Source organism: Callithrix jacchus, chromosome 4, assembly GCF_049354715.1.
Source record: "Callithrix jacchus isolate 240 chromosome 4, calJac240_pri, whole genome shotgun sequence".
Taxonomy (NCBI): domain Eukaryota; kingdom Metazoa; phylum Chordata; class Mammalia; order Primates; family Cebidae; genus Callithrix; species Callithrix jacchus.
Genome location: NC_133505.1, coordinates 26796375 through 26818543, shown reverse-complemented (window position 1 = coordinate 26818543; position 22169 = coordinate 26796375). Strand labels below are relative to the sequence as shown.

The 22169-nt window shown below is 44.5% G+C and overlaps 2 protein-coding genes across 3 annotated transcripts in view; one reads left to right on the top strand and one right to left on the bottom strand.

Moving 5' to 3' along the window:
* Window positions 1-1200: 1200 nt before the first annotated feature.
* On the top strand, window positions 1201-21981 carry FAM50B (family with sequence similarity 50 member B). 2 transcript variants are annotated; one of them, XM_078370577.1, is made up of 2 exons: window positions 1201-1260; window positions 20486-21981. In XM_078370577.1, the coding sequence occupies exon 2, from the start codon at window positions 20509-20511 to the stop codon at window positions 21493-21495; it is 987 nt and encodes a 328-aa protein (XP_078226703.1). In that variant the 5' UTR covers window positions 1201-1260; window positions 20486-20508; the 3' UTR covers window positions 21496-21981. The 2 variants fall into 2 exon arrangements, with proteins under 2 accessions (XP_078226703.1, XP_002746307.1); XM_002746261.7 differs by lacking the exon at window positions 1201-1260 and adding an exon at window positions 20113-20211.
* LOC118152803 (uncharacterized) overlaps window positions 4722-22169 on the bottom strand; it is a 150191-nt gene continuing 132743 nt past the window's right edge. The window contains exons 13-14 of the mRNA XM_078370880.1: window positions 8621-8722; window positions 4722-5088 (exon numbers count right to left, since the gene is read on the bottom strand). The gene's annotated coding sequence lies outside the window, so the exon portion shown is untranslated. The remainder of the gene's footprint in view (window positions 5089-8620; window positions 8723-22169) is intronic.

Here is a 22169-nt window from a genome sequence, read left to right as displayed (position 1 = left end):
TCAAAGCATGGGGGCTGCAGAGAAGGCAGACTTACTTGATGAGTCAGGACACCAAAGATGAGTATTCCAGGGACCAACATAGCCACATCACCTTTTCTGAACTTGCATTCTGTTGGTTACAACCAAGTCACAATCCTGCCCAGATTCAGGAGAGGTAGCCCCATCTCTCAATGAGGGCAGTATCAAAGCATTTTGGGGGCCATGTTTTAACCACCACACAGATGAAAATATTGCCTGCCATCATGGTGTTGGGATGGCTTCCAGGAATATATCTAATTCAAAAAGCAATTCAAAGATCATTTCAAGGATATTTGTATTCCCTGAAATGTTATAGTTACACATGAAAAAAACTTAAAAGGTTTTCCTTGTATTTGACAAAAATTCTTAAATCTATGTCACTATCAGTCACGAATTGTTTTAGTCATGAATCTTCAAAGCTGAAACTTTTCTGAAATATTAACAATCAAAAATTGTTTTTCATCAGCCATGCTATAGGAAAGACTGACTTCTATCTCTCTACTCTCTGTAGAAATATCACGTCAGGTGTGGGGCTCACGCCCATAATCCCAGCACTTTGGGAGGCTGAGGCAGGCAGATCACAAGGTCAGGAGTTCAAGACCATCCTGGCCAACATGGTGAAACCCCGTCTCTACTAAAAATACAAAAATTAGATGGGTGTGGTGGTGTATGCCCGTAATCCCAGCTACTATTAAGGGTGAAGCAGGAGAATTGCTTGAACCTGGGAGATGGAAATTGCGGTGAGCTGAGATCACACCATTGCACTCCAGCCTGGGCAACAAGCGTGAAACTCCATCTCAAAAGAAAAGATCACAAAGGTGTTACCATATGGAGCAGACATGAGAAATGCACTGCCCAAAAAGTGGTGTTTCAGACTCTTGTGTAATCACATGAACATCTTTAATAAGATTCTGGGTACAAGAATTTAAGGTGGTAATTAGTCTCAAGAAATAAAAATAGAAATGATCATCTTGGGCATCAGCAGTCCAGGAAAACTTCACGGAAGTTGAAAGAAATGGAATTTCAGTAGAGCGAATGGAGGCTGGGGACAGGACCGACCCAACTGGTCAGCGCATATTGGCAGTTACACCTGATGTCAGTTCTGATTGGCTCCGTCTCCACGCTCATTGGTTAGTGCTCCACAGCAGTTGGTAAATGTTTTGCATATCATCCCTGCCTGTTAGAGTGGACAATATTAGCAAAGGCACCGAGGAGGAATAATCTTGGCCTGTTTATCAAACGGTAAGGAAATTTCACTGGCTTGAGTCCAGCTGGAGGCAGTTACGGGAAGTACAGCTGTTTAACTAGAGTAAAGCCAATTGTGAAGCATGTTGAATGTCAAGCGAAGGAATTCGTACATATTCCTGGAAGCAGTGGGGGAGTAATGAACCTTTCAGTAAAATAATAACGACTTTAAAAACTAATTTTAGAAAGATTACTTCAGTAGTTGAATGAGGAGAAACTAGGAACACCTTTTTAGAAGGTGGCTGTGATATTCCAAGGAAGAACTATCAGACATGAACTAACTAAAGAGGAATTTGGGCTTGTATGTGTATCACTTTCCTAAATCGAGTTCTGTATTAGTAGCTTATTTTGGGGGTTTATTTTTTGAGATGGAGTTTCGGTCTTGTTGCCCAGGCTGGAGTGCAATTATGCGATCCCAGCTCACCGCCACCTCCGCCTCCTGGGTTCAAGCAATTCTCCTGCCTCCGCCTCCTGAGTAACTGGGGCTACAGGCAATGATTTCCTCATGTTCATCAGGCTGATCTTGAACTCCCGGCCTCAGATGATCCTCCCGCCTCAGCCTCCCAAAGTGCTGGGATTACAGGCATGAGCCACCACGCCTGGCCTGTATTATTAGCTTATAATGGATCATATAGGGAGACCAATCATGCTCGACTTAAAATGTTCTCGTCCCCTCTCCTTCCAGCCACTGCTACAGTGAGCAGTTCTATCCAACCAGCTTCACGTAGCAGTACGCTGAGCATGCCTCTTCTCACTGCCCGTCCCTGGATTCTCAGATGCAGTGGCTGGCTGGGGTGTGCCATGTGAGTCCTATGAAGGAACCGTCTTCCACTGGGGATGGGAGCTCTCGAATCAATGCTTCCCCTGTTCTCCTCACCCCACAGTTCTGAGACACACTCCAGAGAGCTTGCAAAAGCTGCTGTGATGGTCAGGCATGGCGGCTTATGCCTGTAATCCCAGCACTTTAGGAGTCCAAGGCGGGCAGATCTCCTGAGGTCAGGAGTTCGGAATCAGTCTGACCAACATGGAGAAGCCCTGTCTCTACTAAAAATACAAAATTAGCCGGGCATGGTGGTGCATGCCTGTAATCCTAGCTACTCAGGAGGCTGGGGCAAGAGAATCACTTGAACCTGGGAGGCAGAGGTTGCAGTAAGCCGAGATCACACCCTTGCACTCTAGCCTGGGCAACAAGAGCAAAACCCCGTCTCTCTCTCTCTCTCTCTTTCTCTCTCTCTCTCTCTCTCTCTCACACACACACACACACACACACACACACACACACACACACACAAGGCTGCTGTGGGACCCAGCAATCACTTGTAGGCATGGCTGCCTAGATTGAATTGGATTTTCTCCCCAGCCTCCTACCCCATCCACTCTCCACCAACCCTGCTTCCTGCTCCCTGTGGTCCCATTCCCAACTAAACCACTCACGCATAAACCTTGAACCTATGCTTTTCTTTGGGGGAACCCAGGCTAAGAACAGGATCCTCCAATTCTTTGGTGCACCATAGTGGAAACTCACATGCCGCTCTGCCCACAGTAGCAGCATCACATCCTCACGACTCACCCTTGTGTTGAATAGCTAGTATCTCCTTTGACCTTTTTAACTTTTTTTTTTTCCTGAGGCAGAGTCTCACTCTGTTTCACTCAGGCTGGAGTGCAGTGGCGCATGATCTTGGCTCACTGCAACCTCTGCCTCCCGGGTTCAAACGATTCTCCTGTCTCAGCTCCTGAGTAGCTGGGACCACAAGCATGTGCCACCATACCAGGATAATTTTGTATTTTTAGTAGAGACAGGGTTTCACCATGTTGGCCAGGCTGGTCTCAAACTCCTGGCCGCAGGTGATTCTCCTGCCTCAGCCTCCCAAAGTGCTGGGATTACAGGCATGAGCCACTGCACCCAGCATCCTTTTTAATTTTTAAAAACAAGTGTGTAGTACTGACTCAGTCCCATATACTCAGCAGTATTTTAAGCCAGTAGAGTGGTAATTTAGGATACTGGTAAGAGCAGAGAATTTAGAATCATAAGATCTAGATTTGATCCTTGCTACCAACTGGATGAATGACCAAGGGTAGGACATACAGCTCTTGGAGTCTTCAGTATCTTCATCTGTAAGACAGGTGTGTTAGTAGCTATCGACCTTCAGTGTTCTTGTATCAAGGAGGACCGAGTGTGTGTGATGAGCAGTTGCTAATTTCAGCACTCAGCTTCCATTTCCCCTTCCTGTTGGTTATGCGATCCCGATTTTTGTTTGGATGGCTATCACCTTTCCCCAGTGCATCCTACGTTTTACCACCATTCTCCTCTCGACCCCCAGCTTTAGGGTAGGCCCTAATGGTCTCAGTCTAAAGGAACTATTCATCATTTCCCTAGCTATGATGATTTTAAAAAGCAATGAGAAATGTACTGACAGATCTGGTCACCATTCTGAAAGAGCAATCAACTAAGAGAGCATGCAGCTCTGACAATTGCTGGAAATCATCGTGTGGCCCTAAGGAGTGCGAGCCTAAAGATGCAGCAGAAAGAGGGATGGTGAGATTACTGAACTTTTGAGTCAAGTCACATCCAAAGCTCATGTGACCTCTGATCTTTTCAAATAAATGAGTTATTAAATATTTTATTTAAACCAGTGTAAGTCAGGCTTTCTCTTATCTGGGACGGAAAGACTCTCAACTGCTAGAGTATACAAGCAAGTTTTGTAACTTGCAAATCACGATAAAACATTTTTAAAATTATTTTTCCACTATGAATTAGCAAGAATACCTGTGACCCAGGGGGATGGTTGAGGAAAATTTCTAAGCTTTTGTTTTAATTTAGTACCCTCTTTTGGAAAAAATTGTTACCGACTGACAGAATGTTCAGAACTAGATCCCAACAAGAATAATCACATATGTAAAAAGAAACAGGCATTTAAAACCTATAAAACTGAGGGAGTTGTGTGTGAGACTGAGTGAGAATATATTCTTATATTCAAATATGTATAAAATTCACAAGTCATAAAGGTAAAGACTGTCGGATTTGGCTACATAAAAATAAAACTACAAATACTGCTATATGGCAAAAGAAAAGAAAAGAAAAAGAAACCCAGAGTTAAAATGTAAGCAACAAACTGAGGGGAATTTTTGTAGCTTATATGAAAGATCAATATACAAAGAATTCTTATAAATCAATAAGAAAAAATCTTAATTGGTAAAAGATTTGAACATAAAATTTGAAGAACATATGAAATAATGCTACAGTTGAGGTCAAAGGTAAGAGTTATTAGGTTTAAAAGGTTACTAATAATTATACACATTAAGTTCCAGGCACTATAAGAATTACCTCATAGAGAATGATCATTATAGAGTTAAAAAATGAAAACAAATGTTTAACAATAAAAAAACTGGTAAAATATATTTTGATATAGTCTTATATTGAAATATATGTTGGAACCATTAAAAAAGATCAGGCAGGCTTTTAAGTGTTACCATGGAAAGACACATGCTATATTGTTTGAGGATATTAAATAATGTACAGAACAATTCCATTTATATTAAAATATACATTAACATATGCATTAAAAGTCCGAAGATAAATGCCAACAATTAATAACGATTATCTCTCAGGTGTAGATTTGCACAGTGGCCATTTTATGTAAAGCTTTCACAAAATTCAAATAGTACACAAATATTTTTATTTTAAACAAGTGAGCAGAAATCACAGAGAAATTCAGGTTGGGTAATCTGTGGCCTCCTTGATGGTAGAACGCATTCCTCTCGTCCCGGGTCTCTGTGTGTCAGTGAAGTGCCCAGCAGGTGACAGTCCTGTTGTGTCTGGGAAAGCTGGAAGGAAGGAGGAGGAGGAGGAGCATGAGAGAGAAAATATTTTCCCCAACCAGGAAACTGGAAATGGAGAAACTTCACAAGGAGCTACAGGGGAGCATCAGCGGTTTCATCTCTGGTGTTCACTGTGTCCTGGAGTCAGCTCCTTGAAGCCTGCGCAGTTGTCATTGCTGCTTTGCCAGGTTCTGGCTGTGAGACCCAGCGACTGCCTCCTTCCACACTATTTCCCAACCCGGGGTTTCTTGTACCTGATCTCATCCCTCCCCTGCCCTTTGGACTTGACTTTGGACTAATTTGACAACACAGCAGCCCCATTATGTCTGATGTGATCCGTAAGCTAGAGCCTTTGCTGAGCTGGCATCTCTCCACCTCCACCCCTGCCCCAAGAAACTGGAGTTCGGAATCTTTAGATAAGAAGCTGCAGAAGGAACAACGCAAACAAGCTTTGGGCTCCCTCATTTCATGTCTTGTGAGCAACTTCTATGAGTTATGAGAAAGTTATCTTGATTGAATCCTAGCCTTGCACAACACAAAGGGATCAGAAATTGTCAGGCTGTGATTTTTCAGATAAAAAACTGAAGCTTAGAAAATGTATATAACTTCCCCTAAGCCCATAACAAACTTTCAGGAGTGCCAACATGAGAACCCAATTCTCCCGACACTGTGGACTCCTGACCTCGCACGGGGCTATTTCCACTCTGCCATGCCATGTCTTTGGCTGCTGTATTTCCAGCTGCAAATTTCCAGAGCTTCAGGGATGTATAAACAGTAAACTTTGACACCTTCACTCAAAGCAGAGAATTGAAAACATTACTGGGTATATACCCAAAGGACTATAAATCATTCTACTATAAGGACGCATGCACACGAATGTTTATTGCAGCACTGTTTACAATAGCAAAGACCTGGAATCAACCCAAATGCCCATTGATGATAGACTGGACTGGGAAAATGTGGCACATATACACCATGGAATATTATGCAGCAATCAGAAATGATGAGTTCGTGTCGTTTGTAGGGACATGGATGAATCTGGAGAACATCATTCTCAGCAAACTGACACAAGAACAGAAAATGAAACACTGCATATTCTCACTCATAGGCGGGTGATGAAAAATGAGAACACATGGACACAGAGAGGGGAGTACTAAACACTGGGGTCTATTGGGGGGAAAAGGGGAGGGCCAGTGGGAGGGGGAGGTGGGGAGGGATAGCCTGGGGAGAAACGCCAAATGTGGGTGAAGGGGGGAAAGCAAACAGAACACACTGCCATGTGTGTACCTATGCAACTGTATTGCATGCTCTGCACATGTACCCCAAAACCTAAAATGCAATAAAAAAAAATAAGAAAAAAAAAAAAGAAAACAAAAACGTAGCACTGAAAGCTTTTACTGTAATGCCTAGTATTGTCAATGTCAGTAGTACCAGTGTCGTATCATCAATGTGGCATTTGTTCATTCATCTATTCATTCATTCACCAAACATTTCTGAGCATGTATATCATTCCAGGCCCTGGAGCAGGAAAAAAATAAAACCACACAGCAGTAGCAAAGGGGCCGTATAAACCAGCAATAATTTTAAGCGTTACATCCTTATTCAGTCAGTCTGGTCCTGCCCGCTAGAGCCCTGGCCTTTGGTCTTGGCAATCCTTGTATGGAGAATTACAATATAATTGCCCAACACTCAATTTACTGAAGACCCTCTAGCAATTCAATTGCAATCAGCTCTTGGATGCAAACCCTGCGAATATGGTAGCTGTGTATGGTGGTTGCATGGATGATTTCAAGGATAAAATGCAGAAAGCTTTCACCTTTGACATTTCACCTGCCACTGGAATATCAATATCCTTAACATCACTCACAGTAAGTTCTTCCAGGGAAAACAGGATGCACCGTCCGGCAGACACCAAGATTCAAACTTTTTTGGCTGGGGTACAGTGGCGCCATCTCAGCTCACTGCAACCTCTGCTGCCTGGGTTCAAGTGATTCTCCTGCCTCAGCCCCCTGAGTAGCTGGGATTACAGGTGCCTGCCATCACACCTGGCTGATTTTTGTAGTTTTAGTACAGATGGGTTTCACCATTTTGGCCAGGCTGGTCTTTTTTTTTTTTTTTTTTTTTTTTGAGACAGAGTCTTGCTCTGCTGCCAGGTGCCAGGCTGGAGTGCTGTAGTGCGATCTTGGCTCACTGCAACCTCTACCTCCTGGGTTCAAGCAATTCTCCTGCCTCAGCGTCCCAAGTAGCTGGGACTACAAGTGCCACCACGGGGGCCCAGCTAATTTTTGTATTTTTTTAGTAGAGACAGGGTTTCACCATGTTGGCCAGAATAGTCTCGATCTCTTGACCTCGTGATCAGCCTGCCTTGGCCTCCCAAAGTGCTGGGATTACAGGTGTGAGCCACCGAGCCTGGCCAGCCACGCTGGTCTTGAACTCCTGACCTCGTGATCCACCTGACTCTGACTCCCAAAGTGCTAGGATTACAAGAGTGAACCACCACACCTGGCCACCAAGACCCAATCTTAAAACCTAGAACAATTATAGATAATCCCACTGGCTCAGTCAAGATCCAGCAAGTTAATTTTGGTTACAAAGAAAGTATGGCTATGTGTTAGTAGACTCTCAAACCATTACATCTTAGAAACAGTATGTCTGAGAATGGGCTTTCTTTGTGTCAGAGTGGCTATCTGCACACGTTTTGGGGAAGCCCCAAGGCACAATGCCTTTGGTGTCATGATCACTGACACCACTGACAGTCAGTTACATTGCACATGTATCTCAGCATTTGCCAAGGAGCCTGAGTCTACTGAAGGACAATGTGTATTGAAGCCAAGGACAGAGGGAGGCATCCTACAGCCCCTGAGATCACCTTCAGCACTCTGAAGAATATTGAAGGAAGTCCAACATTTAGATGGAAGGACAAGGATACTGAACTTCACATCTTAGATAAAAATTAACTCGAACTGGACCACAGATCTAAATGGAAAATGTAGACTATAAAACTTTTGGAAGAAATCATAGGAGAAAATATTTGTGGGTCTTGGTTTAGGCAAAGAATTCCTACGTAAGATATCAAAAGCATGATCCATAAATGAGCAACTGATAAATTGGAGTTCACCAAGGTTAAAAATCTTACTCTGCAAAAGACAAGAGAATAAAAAGAGAAGCTAGATCGGTAGAAATTATTGAAACTCACATGCCTGATAATAGACTTGTACTCAGAATACAACACAAACTCTCAAAACTCAATAGTAAGTAAACGACCCAATTAGAAAAGGAACAAAAGATCTGAATAGAAATTTTACTAAAAAAGACATATGATAGCAAGTAAGCACATGAAAAAATGCTCAACATCATCTGCCACTTGGTAAATGCAAATTAAAACCACAATGAGATGCCACTACATACCTATTAAGTAGAATGGCCAAAATATATTTTTAAAAAACTCATAATATCCAGCATCTTAGCCCCTTTTATGTTGCTACAATCCAATACCAGAGACTGGGTAATTTATAAAGAACAGAAATCCATTTCTTACAGTTCTGGAGGATGGGAAGTCTAGGAGCATGGCACTGACATCTGGTGAGAGCCTTCTTGCTGCATCACAGGATAGCAGAAGACATCATAGAGAGGGAGGGTCCTACAGGAGAGAGCCAAACTGGGCTTTTATACCACCCTTGTGATGACTAACACGTTCCCTTGATAACGTATTAATCCATTAGCCCGCTAATCCATTAATCCATGAAATGATTAACCCATTCATGACAGCAGAGCCCTCACTTCCCAAAGAAGTGAGAGGCCAAGTTTCCAACGCATGAACTTTGAGAGGACTTTAAAACCATAGCACTAAGTGCTGACGAGAATGCAGAGGAGTTGGAACTCTCACATATCGCTGAGAATGACAGCTGATACAGTCCCCGTAGAAAACAATTTAGGAGATTTAAGTTAAACAAAGGCTTACCATATAACCTAGCAATCCTATTCATAGTTAGAGAAATGAAACCAGAAGCTGGGACGGGCCTGGTGTGCATGCCTATAATAACAGCGCTTTGGGAGGCCAAGGTAAGAGGATTACTTCAGGCCAGGAGTTTGAGATTGCAGTGAGCTATGATTGCACCACTGCACTCCAGCCTGGGCAACACAGCAAGACTCCATCTTTTTTTAAGAAAAGAAAAATGTAAACAACCCAGTGTCCTTCAAGAGTAAGGAATGAACTGTGGTGCTTCCATAGAATGAAACACACTACTCAGCAACAAAAAGGAATGAACTGGCCAGGCGTGGTGGCTCATGCCTGTAATCCCAGCACTTTGTGAGGCCAAGGTGGGCAGATCACCTGAGGCCTGGAGTTTGAGACTAGCCTGAACAACATGGTGAAACCCCGTCTCTGCTAAAAATACAAAACAGCCTGGCATGGTGGTGGGCGCCTGTAATGTCAGCTACTAAGGAGGCCGAAGTACAAGAATCACTTGAACCTGGGAGGTAGAGGTTGCAGCGAGCCAAGATGGTGCCACTGCACTTCAGCTTGGGTGACAGAGCAAGATTCCATCTCAAAAAAAAAAAAAAAAAAATGAAGGAATGAACTAGTGATATATGCACCAACATGGATGAAGATCCAATGCATTATCCTGAGTTAAATAACTCTGACTTACAATTTACATATTGTGGCTGGGTGCAGTGGCTCATGCCTGTAATCCCAGCACTTTGGGAAGCCAAGGCAGGTGGATCACAAGGTCAAGAGACTAAGACCATCCTGGTAAACATGACGAAACCCCGTCTATACTAAAAATACAAAAATTAGCTAGGTGTGGTGGTGCATGCCTGTAGTCCCAGCTACTTGGGAGGCTAAGGCACGAGAATCACTTGAACCTGGGAGGCAGAGGTAGCACTGAGCTGAGATTGTGCCATTGCACTCCAGCCTGGCAACAGAACAAGACTTCATCTCAAAAAAAATTTTACATATTGTATGATTCCATGATGTGACATTCTGGAAAAGGCAAAAAAATATAGGTATGCGTCAGAGTCTGTGTTGCTGTAAGTACCTGCAACTAGTCAATTTATAAAGAAAAGGGGTTCATTTGGCTCACGGTTCCACAAGCTGTACAAGAAGCATGGCATGAGCATCTGCTTCTGGGGAAGCCTCAGGCTGCTTTCACTCCAGCAGAACGCAAAAGGGAGCTGGTGTGTGCAGAGGTCACATGGTGAGAGGGGATGCAAAAGTGAGAGGGGGAGCTGCCAGCCTCTTTTTAACAAGCAGCTTTCTCTGGAACTAACAGGGCAGAGCTCACTCACCTCCTCTGCTGGGAAGAACATTCATCTATTCATGAGGATGCGCCCTTACAGCCCAAACATCTCCCACTTGGCTCCTCTACCCACACTGGGGATCAAATGTCAACGTGAGGTTTGGAGGGTCAAATATTCAGACTATAGCAGTGTGGAAAGTAGATCAGCGGCTGCCAGGGGTAGCGGTGGGGAGAGAGTGTGACTACAGAGGTATAATACAGGGAGTTTTCTGGGATGACAGAACCATTCTGTTCCTACCTCATGTATACTCCCATAGGAGAGCAAAGGCAGCCATCGGTAAAGCATCCTTCCTCCCTCCCTATTCCAGGTTAAATTACTAATATCAACCAAGACACTGGGAAGGAAGGATGTCATGGGCTAAGAGTTTCTACTGAATAAACGACAACACAATAACAGAACACAGGGCCGAGCTTGGTGGCTAACACCTGCAATCCCTGCACTTTGGGAGGCCGAAGTGGGTGGATCACAAGGTCAGGAGTTCAAGACCAATCTGGCCAAAATGGTGAAACTCTGTCTCTACTAAAAATACAAAAATTAGCTGGGCATGGTGGTGTGTGCCTGTAATCCCAGCTACTCAGGAGGCTGAAGCAGAGAATTGCATGAAGCCAGGAGGCGGAGGTCACAGTGAGCTGAAATCACGCCACTGTAGTCCAGCGTGGGTGACAGAGCGAGACTCCATCTCAAAAAAAAAAAAAAAAAAAAACCGCCCCCCACAAAAAATTAGCCAGACATGGTGGCGGGTGCCTGTAATCCCAGCTATTCAGGAGATTGAACCCGGGAGGTGGAGGTTGCAGTGAGCCGAGATCACACCACTGCACTGCCAGCATGGGCAACAAGAGCAAATCTTCTTCTAAAACAAAACGAAACAAAACAAACAAAAAGCCATAGCATATAAGCCAGGGCTGTGGGGTTATGGTATAAAACAGCCATAGTGTCCAGGATTTAACCAGCTGGTGTGTTGCACCTGCCCCACCTCCAGTGAGCAGAGCTGAACCACACCCAAAGGTCGGAGCACGTTCTTTGGACCTCAGCAGGCAGAGTGCCCCATGCTGGAGCATCAGCAGATGAGCTCACAGGGTCCAGTGGGTGCTTCCAAAGCTTGGGTCAACTGGAATAAATAACGGATTTTCCTTCACATGTGCCCTGAACAGCACCTCTGAAATCAAAGTGAAAGATGAGCATGATCCAGGCATTTGTCAACACTTACATAACTATACACCCAAAAGAGCAAATTGTGCTGCTGTGTGTACATTTAAAAATAAATATAAAAAAGCTTTAGGGAAAAGCCTAGCTCAAAGTGTAACTAGGGATAAGTTTTAAGCAACAAGCTCATGTCTTTTTATTTATTTGGCCCCAAATGAAAGCAATGAGTGGCAAGAATATACACCACCAAGTTGTTTCTTCTTTTGTGGATTTCTTACGACAATCAATGGTACTTCTAACAGAAAATACAAGTCTGCAGAGAGTTAAAAGATGGGGAGGGTGGGTGGTAGGTCCAACCCGTTAGGAGCCACAGCAGAAATTGTCCTGTTTATACATTGCACAACTGTCCTGTCACTGGGGCAGTATCTTCCATGTTTACAAGCTGTTTAAAGAATAAACCCTAACAGTGATGAGCCAAGTAAAATACACACTGGCAACCCCAGATGATAACACAACTCCCCTCGGGCTGGCGGGTCCCTGGAAGATCGAGATAGTGCTGGGAAAATTATTAAGCGGTCTGGTTTTCTGTGAAGCTTGGGGTGTGAGTGGGTTTATCAAAAGCTCCAGGGTGCTCCAGGGTGGTGGTTCCTTGGGCAGGTAGTCACAGGCACAGGAGAGACCTCAGAGAGGCATTCTCTACAAAAGGGCTGAAAGTTAAGGGAACACATTCACATAGAGTCAAACAGCACACTCTGTCTCCGTTGACTGTTATAATGTTGTCAGAAACAATATAAACAACCCGAGGTACATATTAGCGCCACAAATGAGATAACAGCCAGCAGCTCTCTGGTTTGTTTTGGTCTTCAGGGTTCTCCAAGAGTGCTTAGTCCTTTACTTGCTTACCCAAAGTCGATGCTAGGTTCAGGTATTTTCTATTATTATTATTATTTTTTGAGTCAGAGTTTCACTCTTGTTGCCCAGGCTGGAATGCAATGGCATGATCTCGGCTAACTGCAGCCTCCGACTCCCAGGTTTAAGCGATTCTCCTGCCTCAGCCTCTCGAGTAGCTAGGACTACAGGCACATGCCACCATGCCCAGCTAATTTTTGTATTTTTAGTAGTCACGGGGTTTCACCATGTTGGCCAGGATTGTCTCGATCTCCTAACCTCGTGATCCACCCACCTCAGCCTCCCAAAGCGCTAGGATTACAGGCATGAGCCAGCTGGTTCAGGTATTTCCTAAAGCACCTTCCTATCTCAGAATTTCAATTCCTGAACTTATTAGACAACTGTTCTTCATCTGCTTCACGTGCCAAGAAGTTGCTTATCTCAGGGTGGCCTCCCTCTACTAGTTTCATTATCCTGTAGCAGTCATCCTGGAAAGCAATTCCAGGAAGAGCCTTGCCTGCTGCAAACCCGGCTGTCCCTTGGCCTGCTGGCCCTTGTGACACTTAGGATGTTCTGCTGCATGCTCACATTGGCTGTGAGCAGTGTGCATTGCAGCTGTCCCTGAGCCCAAAGGTCTAGCAGAGTGGCAGTGGCTGCCCCAGCAGAGGAGGCTTCACCCAGGATTACTCCAAGTTGGGAGGAAATAAAAGTTTCAAGGCAATCATCGATCCCTCCATTGTCCCCTTCCCAGGATCTGAACCCATCTGCTTTCAGTTTGATGAAGGAAGAAGATCACGAGGTATTTAGATACCAGTCATCTTCGCCGAGGACAAGAGGAGAAAACAAGAGGAGAGGACTGCTAGAGAGCCAGACTTGGCTTCGACACACATTTCTGAATTGCCTCCATGGGCTGTGACTCTGAAATGTAGTGTGAAAAGCCACCTCCTAGCACTTTCCAAAAAAAGAAGCGTCCTGGAAAAACTGGCCAGTGTCATATTGTAATCCTTTCTACATGTTTCTGTACAAAACAACACTTTCTTCTTCTGCGTTCTTGAAGAGGACAGTGGGGCTGGGCTGGTGGGGGACATTCCTGATACGTTGGGGACATTCCTGATACGTTTAGTACATATGCTATTCTAGGCAGACTTCTGACTTTTTCTTTTTCTCAGACTCTTTTCTATGCAGGCATGAGCTCCTAGCCACTCTCCTCGGCCCCTGCCTTCTGTCATGTCCCTCATTTCCTTGGTGACATTTCTAAAAGCTGTCCCTCAGGTGATGCTTTGCCACTTCAAAATAAAAGATGCACTGCCCTTTGAAAGAGCATCAGAGCTTCTCTCCGTATCTGCCCATCTCCTGGAAAGTACCTGTGGGACTCTATCTACCTTCACCCAGATGTACTAAGCCCCATACCAGTGAAAACACCCCATCATTTTATTTTTTGAGAAAATTGTAAAAGACATAAAAGTATACTATCAAAATAACATTTGCCGTAAGTTTCTAAAAGATACTTTTCATCAAGTGAAGGAAGTTCTCTTCTAGGTCTAGTTCACGATTGATATTTTATCTGCAGGGATTGAGATGTTATTAGTGTGGTAAATTACACACATAGAGTGTGGAACTACCTTTGAGAATGGCCTCTTTTGTTCGTTTTCGTGTATGTATTCATAAACTGTTGAATTCCATTTATTAATATTTTGTTTGGGCTTTTTGCCATTCCATTTATAATTAGGAGTGGTGCGTGCTTTAATTTCTTGCACTTTTCTTATCTGGCTTAGAAATTGACAACATCCTAAACACCCCCTTCTTCACATGACCTGGCCAGACGTTTCAATCCATCATAAGAAAAATTAAATCTTCATCCCCAAAAACAAAAAGTCAGTAGATAAAATTTAAAATTGATTGGTCACAAAATAGCAGTGTAAGAATTATTAGAAAATGAGAAGGTAAATACCAAAAGAAAACAACTGAAAGGAATGGAGGTCGTTGCCTCCAAGGGAAGAGAAAAATAGGAAACTGCTTTTTTTGTTTGTGAAAATTATCCTTTAGGATTACTTTTCTTTTTAAACCAAGAATATAAAACCATGTTCCGTTCTTTTAAACTGTTTTATCAAACTTGTATTACTTTGATACAAATGAAAGAAAAAATTTAGGTCTCACAGCTCAGACATTTATGGTGCAGAATTTATTTTAAAATTGTGACATCTCTTGGGTTTCATTTCTCCCCCAGGGAACACATAGAGAAGTCATAGGTTGCCTGTTCAAGCTTTTCCCTTCTAGTATATTTTGTACCTTCCTGTCTCTGAAGATATGAGGCTTCTTCCTCTTACCCCTACCCAACTGCATGCCAAAATATTGGCTTCCAAGCAAAGGTTGGAAGACATTTTTAAACCCTTTACTAGAAAACATGCAATATTATTATTTAGATATCCCTTGAAGGACTTCTGGTCTGGTGGAAGAATTCTGGATTTATGCATTAGTTCTTTTTTGGTACCTGGTTGATGTAAGATTCTGTGGCTTTGCTTTGACAACTGGTTCAGGACACCGTGGTGGTGGTAGAGGGATCGTTGAGTGGGGATGCTATCAGGACACACCCTATACCCAGGCCAGGCCCACCGTTCCCTGTCTCATTTGAAGACTGACCCTGGACAGGACAGTGTATCTGTCACTTATAGCATAATAAGTTTAAAATATAATTCAGACTGGTGGAAAGTAACATGAAAACTGATCATTGACAAAAGGTGTTATTTGGAAGGTTTTGTTATTGTTGCTTGTACTCAAAACTAAATCCTTTTTCTTCTGTTAAAATAGCTTTAGCTTTGTGAGATTTTTTAAACATTGCTGCTGTTTGCATACTTTGTGAATAAGTCTGGAGAACACATTTTTTTCTAAATTAGTTTGTGTATCTAATCAACATTTCTGAGTCACTAGAACAGGATGCTGTTCCCTCCCCTCAGTTGTATTATTGCTATTGATACTTTTTTTAAACAATAGAATGTACCACATTTATTGAAATCAATGACTATGATGATTATATAAAAACAAGAGGAATACTGGCTTGGCACAGTGGCTCATGCCTGTAATCCCAGCACTTTGGGAGGCGAGGTGGGCAGATCACCTGAAATCAGGAGTTTGAGACCAACCTGACCAACAGGGTGAAACTCCGTCTCTACTAAAAATACAAAAATTAGCCAGGTACGGTGGCATGTGCCTGTCGTCCCAACTACTCAGTAGGCTGAAGCAGGAGGTGGAGGTGGCAGTGAGCCAAGATCGTGCCACTGCACTCTAGCCTGGGCAATAGGACGAGACTCCATCTTAAAAAAAACAAAAAGAAGAAGAAGAATACTTAAATGGAAAAAAGTCATCAAATGGAATGCAACATCGCTAAATATATACAGATCTATGTGCACATAAAATATTAGAAAGGAACTTGCACACTTTAATAGTTATGTTACTTATGTGTTCATATTGAGTGATCTTTTTATTTCTTTACATTTCTTTTTAAACTTTTCTGTAACATGCTTATTGCCTCCTTTATGACAAAACCTATATAAAAGACAAGCCACAATGTCTGAATCAGGTAAGAATAATGAAAACAATCATTCTTTTTTATTCAATTTATTCTTCTTAATGTTTCACCACTTGTGTGGGCTCAGGTCCTCATTCTCATTTTGTTGATAAAATTTAAGAGCTTAAAGCAGTAGATTTTAGTTTGGTGGGTACTTTTCACTGAGAATGGAGGCTGAAAGAGGAAGTTACTACCTTGGAACTTAGGGAAAAATTCTAAAGAACAAGGTATCAGACTTTTAGGATAAATCTGCTTCCTTCTGTTGTTTTTCTTGTTAAACTTTTCTGAGAATTTGAGGCTCAACCTTTTAATTCTGGGAGCTGGCTACAGTATTTGGAGGCCGTGACTGAATTCAGGAGTTTAATGCTGGGTAATGGGAGGATGGATGATAAGGTTTAGGGGTGATATTGACGTTCAAGTTCTGATTCAATTAGAGAAAGGTTGAATATAATATTTGTGGCCAAACTATAGTTGATTGAATTAAAGTTTAGCAGGTTGGATCATTTAATTGAAAAAGATGGGGCGAGGCTTTCTTGCTTATATTGAGTGTAATAAAGGTAATTATAAGGGAAACCTGAGAAAGAAGACTTGGTAACTTTGTCCATCTGTGGGTGGTAATGGTGATGGTGGGTGCTCGAAGCTTCCTCTTGGAGATGACACTTGCGCTGCTCTTCAGGGATAGCACAGCGGACGGGAGGACTTTCCAAAAAGAATATGTCCTAAGGTAACAGTTATGAAAAGGCATCTTCTATTCAGACACAGTGAAAAAGCCGGGTGGGTGCTGCATGGGTCCACCTATTAGAGAACTTGGAGAACAAACAGATTCTGATGTGGATCTTACAAGGGAAGTTGGAGTTTTTCAAGTAGGAGAGTGATGTTATCAGACTGATTTTTAATGAAGATCTCTGGGGATATTGTATAGAAGTTAGACAAGAACAAGAATACAGGCATACCTTGGAGATAATGTGGGTCCAATTGCAGACCACCACAAAGACAGTCACGCATATTTTAAAATTTTCTAGTGCGTATAAAAGTTATGTTTATACTATACTATAGTCTAGTAAGTATGCAGTAGCATTATGTCTAAGAAAATGTGCATCATTTCATTAAAAATATTTAATTGCTAAAAACTGCTAATGATCCTCTGAGCCTCCAGTGAGCTGGGTTCTATTTGCTAGAGGAGGGTCTTGCCTCAGTGTTAATGGCTGCTGATTGATCAGGGTGGTAGTTGCCGAAGGCTGGGCCTGTGGCAATTTCTTAAAATACGTCAACACTGAAGTTTGTTACATTGATTGATTCTTCCTCTCATGAAAAATTTCTCTGTAGCATGTAATGTTGTTTAAATCAACTTCTTCCAAACTTCTGTTAATGTTGCTATTTTACCTTCTCCCTAAAATTGTGAATGTCCTTAATGGCACCTACAGTGGTGAAAGGCTTCCAGAAAAATTTCAATTTACTTTGCCCACATCCATCAGAGAAATCATTATCTACAGTAGCTATAGCCTTTGGAAATGTATTTCTTAAATAATAAGACTTGGAAGTCAAAATTACTCCTTGATCTATGGGTTGCAGAATGGACATTGTGTCAGCAAGCATGAAATCACATTAATCTCCTTGTGCATCTCTGTCAAGCTCTTAGGTGACCAAGTGCATTGTTAATGAGTAGTCATATTTTGAAAGGAATCATCAGAGCAGTAAGTCTCAACACTGGGCTTAAATCATTCAGCAAACCATGCTGTAAATAGACGTGCTGTCCTCCAGGCTTTGTTATTCCATTTATAGAGCACAGGCAGAGTAGATTTAGCATAATTCTTATGAGCCCTAAGATTTTCAGAATGGTAAATGAGCATTGGCTTCAACTGAAAGTCTCCAGCTACATTCGCCCCTAGCAAGAGTCAACCTGTTCTTTGAAGCTAGGAAGCCTGGCATTGACTTCTCTCTAGCTATAAAAGTCCTAAATGGCAAAGTCCTTTTTTCTTCCAGCGGAAGACTGTTTTGTGTGCATTGAAATCTTCTGTCTAGAGCAGCCTCCTTCATCAATGCACTGAGCTAGATCTTCTGGATAACTTGCTAAAGCTTCTCCATCAGCACTTGCTGCCTCACCTTGCACTTTATGTTATAGAGATGACTTCTTTCCTCAACTCATGAACCAACCTCTTTGGACTTTTCTTCTGAAGTTTCCTTACTTCTTCACAGAATTGAAGAGACTTAGAGCCTTGCCCTGGATTAGGCTTTGGCTTAAGAGCTTGTTAGGGCTGATTTGATCTTTTATCCAGACCACTAGAACTTTCTCCACATGAGCAATAAGGCTGTTTTGCTTTCTTATCGTTCATATGTTTACCAGGGTAGCATTTGTAGTTTCCTTCAATAACTTTTCCTTTGCATTCACAATTTAGCTAACTGTTTGGCAAAAGAGGCCTAGCTTTTGGCCTATCTTGGCTTTTGACATGCTTTCCTCACTAAGCTGAATCATTTCTAGCCTTTGATTTAAAGTGAAAGATGTGTGACACTTCTTTTCACTTGAACACTTAGAGACCATTGTAGGGTTTTTAATTAGCCTACTTTCAATATTGTTGTGTCTTAGGGACTAGGGAAGCCTGGGGAGAGGAAGAGAGATGATGGAACAGCCAGTGAGTGGAGCAGTCTGAACATACACAGCATTTATCGATTAAATCAATAAATGTCTTTATCTTCTATGTGCACACTTCGGCATGCCCCAATTACAACAGTAACCTCACAGATCACTGATCACAGATCACCACAGCAGATATCATAATGAAAAAGTCTGAAATATTGCAAGAATTACCAAAACATGACACAGGAACACAAAGTGAGCACAGCACTGTTGGAAAAATGGAGCCAACAGATGCTTGATGCAGCATTGCCACAAACCTTCAATTTGTAAAAACAAAACCAAAACACACAATATCCAAAGAGCTCGATAAAATGAGATATGCTTGTATTCTGGTGATGGGGCAACAATGACAAGGCTTTAGATGAAAAAAAGAAAAGAAAAGAAAAACATCAGATGCCAGTTTCCTAGATTAAGGCAAGTGGTGGGGAAATGAGAGAAAAAGAAAAGTATGAAAGGCTTCTCTGTAACTGATTACATGTGAAGGAACGTCATTCCAGGAATACGCCTAGGTTTCTGGTTTGGACAATTTGATGAGTGCTCATACCGTGATCTATGCTCCTTTGGATATGTGGGTGCCATATGTATTTATCATATGATTCAGGCTTCTTGGTAAGGTTATGTTCACAGGCATTGTTGCTATTAGACGGGAGAAGGCAGAACCGCAGGCATATATTTCACAACCAGCTTTTCCAAACTAGGTCTCATGAAGTACCGGTTTCAGTATTACCAGATCTCCTGGAAGAGAGAGACGGTCACAAAACATGCACTGGTTTCCTTTGCTCTTGGAGAGTTACGGCGGAAACTGGCATGTTAAATGCTTACAGTAAAGACACTGCTATACTTTAACTCAGTTTCCCATGGTTATTAGAGCCTAGAATTTGGGGGAAACTGCCGTAAAGGAGGTCAAACAATCTCAGAGTAGGTTTTGTCATGAAATTGGGGGGCGAGTAGGATTCTACTATCAAAGAATGGCTGTTGTGTTGGGGCCATAAGAACGAATACAAGCAGTGGTGCGCAAGTAATGTTCACGGGAGGGTCTCGGTGGGGTAGAGTCAGAGGCAGGAGGAGACACCGGAGGAGGAGGGTTGGAGAGTAGGGCTTCAGCCTTGCAAGGCGGTTGCAAGCCTCTTTGGATGGCGACAGCACCCTGAGCTGCGCCCACATTGCTTCTGCGTGTTTGCAACTGGCCACGAGAAGGCTCAGCACGCACGCACTGCATGTCTGGGCAGGCGCGCTGCCCACAGCACGTAAACAGTAGCCCACGCAGCCTCGGATGGACAGGAACAGAGGCGCCTTCGCCAGGTTCCTCCCTGCGCTGGCCCGCCCCTCAGGAGCACTGACCCTACCAGGAGCCTGGGCTCTCCCCAGGGCCCGCCTCCCCGGCAGGGGGCGAGCCGCCTCCACTTCCTGTTTCCGCAGCTGCCCTACCAGGAGCCTGGTGCTCTCCTCAGGGCCCGCCTCCCCGCCAGGGGGCACCGCCTCCACTTCCTGTGTCTGCGTCTGTCACGGGAACCTGGCACGGGTGGGCCTCTGCTCGTGGGTGGTTCTCTTGGAGCTCAACTCCCGCGTGTCTCCGCTCGACCGAGTGCTTGAGCAGGTAAGGGTCCGCTCTGTAGGCCTACCGTCTCTGTATGCCGCTCCCCAAATTCAGCGCTGCGCTCTGGCGTGGCAGCCACCAATTACGTGTGGCCATTCGCATTTACATTTGTTGGTGCGTGGCGACACTGCCAGGTTGGTGGTTACCCTAGCAGGGCGGCCCAGCCCCGGAACGCTTCCCTCACGGCCGAAAGCCCTGTGAGGAGGCGCTGCTACGCATTCCCTGCTGTTGCGCGAGCCCCTCTATACCTTCTGCATTTTTTACCTTGCTGCAGAGCCCACCGGGTAGGCGCAGGCGATGGCGCAGTACAAGGGCACCATGCGCGAGGCGGGCCGCGCCATGCACCTCCTCAAGAAGCGCGAGAAGCAGCGGGAGCAGATGGAGGTGCTGAAGCAGCGCATCGCCGAGGAGACCATCCTCAAGTCGCAGGTAGACAAGAAGTTCTCCGCGCACTACGACGCCGTGGAGGCCGAGCTGAAGTCCAGCACGGTGGGCCTGGTGACCCTGAATGACATGAAGGCCCGGCAGGAGGCCCTGGTCCGCGAGCGCGAGCGGCAGCTGGCACAGCGCCAGCAGCAGGAGCAGCAGCGGCTGCAGCAGGAGCGGCTGCGCGAGCAGGAGCAGCGGCGTGAGCGCAAGCGCAAGATCTCCTGCCTGTCCTTCGCGCTCGACGACCTCGATGACCAGGCCGACGCGGCTGACACGGCCGAGGCCAGGCGCCCCGGAAACCTGGGTAAGGACCCCGACGTGGACACCAGCTTCCTGCCAGACCGCGACCGCGAGGAGGAGGAGAACCGGCTCCGAGAAGAGCTGCGCCAAGAGTGGGAGGCACAGCGCGAGAAGGTGAAAGACGAAGAGATGGAGGTCACCTTCAGCTACTGGGACGGCTCGGGCCACCGGCGCACCTTGCGCGTGCGCAAGGGCAACACCGTGCAGCAGTTCCTGAAGAAGGCGCTGCAGGGGCTGCGCAAGGACTTCCTGGAGCTGCGCTCGGCCGGCGTGGAGCAGCTCATGTACATCAAGGAAGACCTCATTCTCCCGCACTACCACACCTTCTACGACTTCATCATCGCCAGGGCGAGGGGCAAGAGCGGGCCGCTCTTCAGCTTCGACGTGCATGATGACGTGCGGCTGCTCAGCGACGCCACCATGGAGAAGGATGAGTCGCACGCGGGCAAGGTGGTGCTGCGGAGCTGGTACGAGAAGAACAAGCACATCTTCCCCGCCAGCCGCTGGGAGCCCTATGACCCCGAGAAGAAGTGGGACAAGTACACCATCCGCTGATGCCCACCTGCCAGTGTGAAAACCGGGGGAAGAAATCAAACCCGTCACCGTGACTTGATTTCTTCCCCCAAGTGTAATAAAGACAGAGGGTTCTCGTGATTCACATTAGTTGTTCTGTTTGCTGATGTTATTCTTTCGTTGCTTGGGTGGTCTTTTCTGTGTATTTCAGTGTTGCTACCTGGATTTGCTGCATTGCTCTGCTGAGCTGTGTTGAAACCATGACTGGGCCCACTGTGAGACAGAAATTAGAATAGGGGGCACATTTTTTACTTAGCGGTTTTGAGCATGGACTTGTGGGCCACACTGACTGGGTTTGATTCCTGACGTAGCTTCCTCCTCGCTGTGTAGTTTTGGGCAAGCTTATTAAATCCCTGTGCCTCAGTTTAGTCACTTGTAAAAGGAAATAAGAGCACCTACTTCATAAGATTGAAGAGTAAGTGAGTTAATATTTGTAAAACAGCACTTAATAAACGTGTTTTGTGGTTATTCTTATGGTTTTGGTTAATTTATTTAAAGGACTGCAGTGACCTTGTTTGGAACCATTTAAGGGCAAAGGTGGACCTGCCCATCACTGGTCTCAGGATCAGCAGTTGCCAGCAGGAGGGGCTCGCAGAGGTTGGGGAGCAGCCCCCGCTCTGGTGACCGTTAGCTGGGCTGTTTAGCCCCAGAAGTTA